The sequence below is a fragment of the Tupaia chinensis genome, unplaced genomic scaffold (genome assembly GCF_000334495.1).
Source record: "Tupaia chinensis unplaced genomic scaffold, TupChi_1.0 Scaffold144346_1, whole genome shotgun sequence".
Taxonomy (NCBI): Eukaryota; Metazoa; Chordata; class Mammalia; order Scandentia; family Tupaiidae; genus Tupaia; species Tupaia belangeri.
The window spans coordinates 4481272-4485189 of record NW_006204205.1 but is presented as its reverse complement, the minus strand read 5'-3'; the positions used below and the strand labels follow the sequence as shown (position 1 = coordinate 4485189).

At 57.6% G+C, this 3918-nt stretch overlaps 1 protein-coding gene across 1 annotated transcript in view; it reads left to right on the top strand.

Moving 5' to 3' along the window:
- The first annotated feature begins 3188 nt into the window (after window positions 1–3188).
- CSF2 (colony stimulating factor 2) overlaps window positions 3189–3918 on the top strand; it is a 2512-nt gene continuing 1782 nt past the window's right edge. Inside the window, exons 1-2 of the mRNA XM_006166885.2 lie at window positions 3189–3360; window positions 3466–3507. Of these exons, the coding sequence (XP_006166947.1) occupies window positions 3202–3360; window positions 3466–3507 (201 nt within the window). The 5' untranslated portion in view covers window positions 3189–3201. The remainder of the gene's footprint in view (window positions 3361–3465; window positions 3508–3918) is intronic.

Sequence of the window (3918 nt, the reverse complement as noted above, 5' to 3'; positions counted from 1 at the left end):
ACCTCAGGGACTGGAGGCCCATTTCCTCCCCTTGTGATAACTTCCTTTGTGATAAGAATCCTGGGGCGGCAAATGCCATTTCAAGAACCTGCAGGGAGGGGCAGCACAGGAAACTCCTTCCAGAGGGTTTTCTCCTGGCCCTGTGGGCCAAAAAGGGGTCACGCGGCCCATCATGGTTCCTGCCTCCGCCCACAGCCGCCTCCCAGGTCCCTGAGTCAGTGTGGCCAGCTCGATGCTATCTGGGGCCCCTCTTTCCATGCGGTGCAATCTAGGAATACCTGCCTGTGGCCTGGCCGCAGCCCTGATGTCATCTTTCCAGGAGAAAGACGTGCGGCTGCCCACGAGCCCCACCACGATCTCCGTGCATGTGTGTGCTCTGACTTGGGCACCTGGAGGCCACGCGGCTGGCATGGATCTCTCCGTGTGGCCGTTTTCCTCCTTTCTGCCCTCCTAGGGCCGTTGGCCACTGATCTGTCACTCACCCAGCTATCCAGCTGCCAGCCCTTTACACACAGCTGTTCTGGTCCTCAGCCCCTCCTGAGCAGTCCTCCTCGGCCTCAGCTACCGTGAGGACATAGACCCCGCCCAGACCTGTCCCCTGCGCAGCTTCCGAAGCTCCCAACGTCTACTAAGCTCTTAAACCCTTAAGACTGGACACCCAGACGGTGACTCTAACTCCTCTTACTCACTTAGATTCAAAGCACACTTTGGGGAGGGGAGGGGTAGAGATTGAGCTCACTCTTCCATCATTTTGGTTACAAAGTCCTTGATGTCAGGACCTGGACCATTTTCTGTCCTTGTAACCCCGTTCCCAGCTCGGAGCCTGACAGGTGCTCAGTCAGTATAAATGGGTAAGTCCACACAACACCAAGTCCTTTCAAGATTCTGCCTCCTAAATCTCTCTGGGATCTGCCCCCTGTTTTCAATACCAGCTCCTAAAACCCTAGACCTTCCTGTGCTTGAAACCCTCCCAATCCCTTCATATCTGCTGGACTTCTGCCTGCCCTTTCAGCCTGTGCTGGGTGGCAGGGTTTCCTGGGGAGCTCTCTGGTCTCTTCCTCGGGACCCCTCAGCTCTGAACTTCCTCCATCCCAAGCTGGATCACACCGTGGGAGGGTCCATTTCAGTCTGTCTCCCAGTCAGGCTTCAGGGCCAAAGGGAGGGTCCCATCCACCTCCTCCCCAGCACAGGCCTGGTGCGACTAGAAAGCCTCCTTGACTAACTGTCTGGGCTGTGACGACTCATTTCCAGAAGAAAAGTGACCTTCCATCCCAAGGGACGCACAAGTCTCTGCCTCCCTGGCCCCCACTTAGCCATGCTTGTGGCTCCCCTCCCAGCCCCTCAGCCATGTGAAGTCCAGACCTCCACTCGGCGTGGCATCCGCACTTAGTATCAATGTGCCCCCCCGCCCCCCGCCACCGACTGCTCCCTGGAGGGAGCTGGCCATGGCATCACAGAACAGGTGGGCAAACGGCCAGGGCCTGACATGCCATGCTCTGACCCCTAGCCTGGCCACCTACAATGATCTACCAGGCACAGAAAGGCAGTGCTGGCCCCTCAGTGCACCCTAAACCCTGGCAGGGGACCTCAGTGGTTTCTAGAAGTCTAAGATCTGCCTTCTCCATGGAAAGACGGCAAAGCTCCCACCACGCAGTAACATACAGCAGGGCCGCAGACTCGGACCGCAGCACTCAGGCCACGAGTTCTACTTAATCTCTGACAGTTCACCTGGCAGAAAGTCCTCACTGTCTGACCCCACCGGTCTAGGCTGAATCAGCCTCTGGGACCTAGAAACAAGGCTCCCAGCCCGGGGAGTCCTCTCCACTCTCAGAGAGACGCTCCAGAGGCCTAGAGGCTTTCAGAAAGCAGGCGATAGGAGCAGGGCTCCTGTGAATGCACCTTCACATAAAACAGCCTCCCTCTCAGACACACCTGTAAGTGTGGACGTGTCCGGTTACACCACCACACACACATTCAGAAATGGACCCATGTGCACCCACCCCCTGGGCCACGAATTCTCGTCATGTGGTAGCTTGAGCCTGATCCCTTGAGCAAACATAAACACATGCTGTCTTCTCTGAACTCCGTTGTGAAAATCAAACACTTGCCCTCCCCTCAAGAGCCTGGAGCTTTTCCAGCAGTGCCTCCTTCCACAGAGAGGCTGCTGGAACTAGAAGTGGTCTGAGGCTGGGGCCATGTGGAAATGAAGCCTGAAAGACCTCGCTTGAGAAGCCATGACCCCCTGTACCTGGTATGGTGCAGCCATAACCCTGCAGCCGGCCACTGAGCTCCCGGTGCATGCTAGGTAGGGGTGCAGAGCCCACCTTGCTTGGCAGCTATCCTACAGAGAAAGGGGGAGCTCACATAACTCAGGGGGAGGGGCCACTCAGCAAGACGGTGCCGGAACCAGGAGTCAAACTCAGGGCCCTGACTTGCCTAAGCCAAGAGCCTGAGCCACTGCTGCGTGGAGGCTGAATGTGAGTGTGTAAACCGGGACTAAGATTGTTGGGTGGGCTCTCACCAATAAGGAACATGTGGCCATCTCGCTGGCTGGATGTGCACATGGTTGTCACTCCCTCTGTTCAAGGGGATGGGGTCTCTGACTGGGCTAACCTTGCTGCCTGCTAAGAGTCCGTGGTGGGAGCCGTCACGAGACAGTGCCATTTGGCTGGCCTCTGCCTGAGTGCACAGTGGGACCGGCCTGTGAGAGCTCCCCTCGCTTCAGCCTCTCACAGTGGTCAGAGGAAAAGGCTCTGGGAATGGGCTCAGGGTGGGAATGGGGCACCAGGGCGGGCCTCCTGGGCTAACGGGCAGGAGCCCATCGATGTCTCCCAAGCCCCGCCCAGCCACTCCAGGTCAGGAAGTGCAAGTTATGCCCAGAGGCCCTTCAAAAGGCGGGGGGCAGCTCAGAGCTGGTCAGACTGCCCAGGGCAGCTGGAGATCGTACAAGGAGGTGGGTGGTGGGCTTTTGATTCTTGAAATGGCTCATTAATGAAAACCCCCAACCCTGGCCACCTGGGGGAAAGGTTCACCGTTCCCATGTACAGCTGATAAGGGCCAGGAGATTCCACAGTTCAGGTAGTTCCCCCGCCTCCCTGGCGTTTTGTGGTCACCATTAATCATTTCCTCTAACTGTGTATATAAGAGCTCTTTTGCCAGTGAGCCCAGTACTCAGAGAGAAAGGCTAAAGTCCTCGGGAGGATGTGGCTGCAGAACCTGCTTCTCCTGGGCACTGTGGTCTGCAGCATGTCCGCACCCACCAGCCTGCCCAGCCCTGTCACCCGGCCCTCGAAGCACGTGGATGCTATTAAGGAGGCCCTGAACTTTCTGAACCGTAGCAATGACTTCGCTGCTGGGATGGTGAGTGAGGGAGAGAGGACAGAGCTGTAGCTGGGACAGACAGCAGGCTGTGGACTGGCCCTGCCCTTCCTGCCAGCATGATAACCACGTTTTTGTTTCCTACAGAACGACACAGTCAAAGTTGTCTCCAGCATGTTCGACCCCCAGGTAAGATGCTTCTCTTCCATGCATCTTTCCAGGGGCTTTTTCCCCGGCGAAGGGGACTCACTTTAGATGGCGCCTCACGTGGCTGTCTCCTGGGATAGACAAGGCTGCCATGGCAGCATCTGGGTGCTCAGGAGCTTCCGCCTTGCCCTGCGTGCTCACGTGGGCTCCTCCGTCAGCTGAGCAGCCATGCGCAGACCTAGCCTTCGAGCCAAAAGCGGGAGTTCACTTCTAGAGGCTGTGGGCTCAGGGTGCTCACTGTGTCCTGAGACTGAGTCCAGGGGAGACAGGGTGCCGGCTGCAAGGGGCACGGAGGGGTTTTGAAAGCTCATCTTGTTCTCACGGGTCTGGGCAATGCCCTATCCTGCCCAGCTCCCCTGTTCTGAGTGGTGGGGTGAGAGAGCTCTCTTTCCC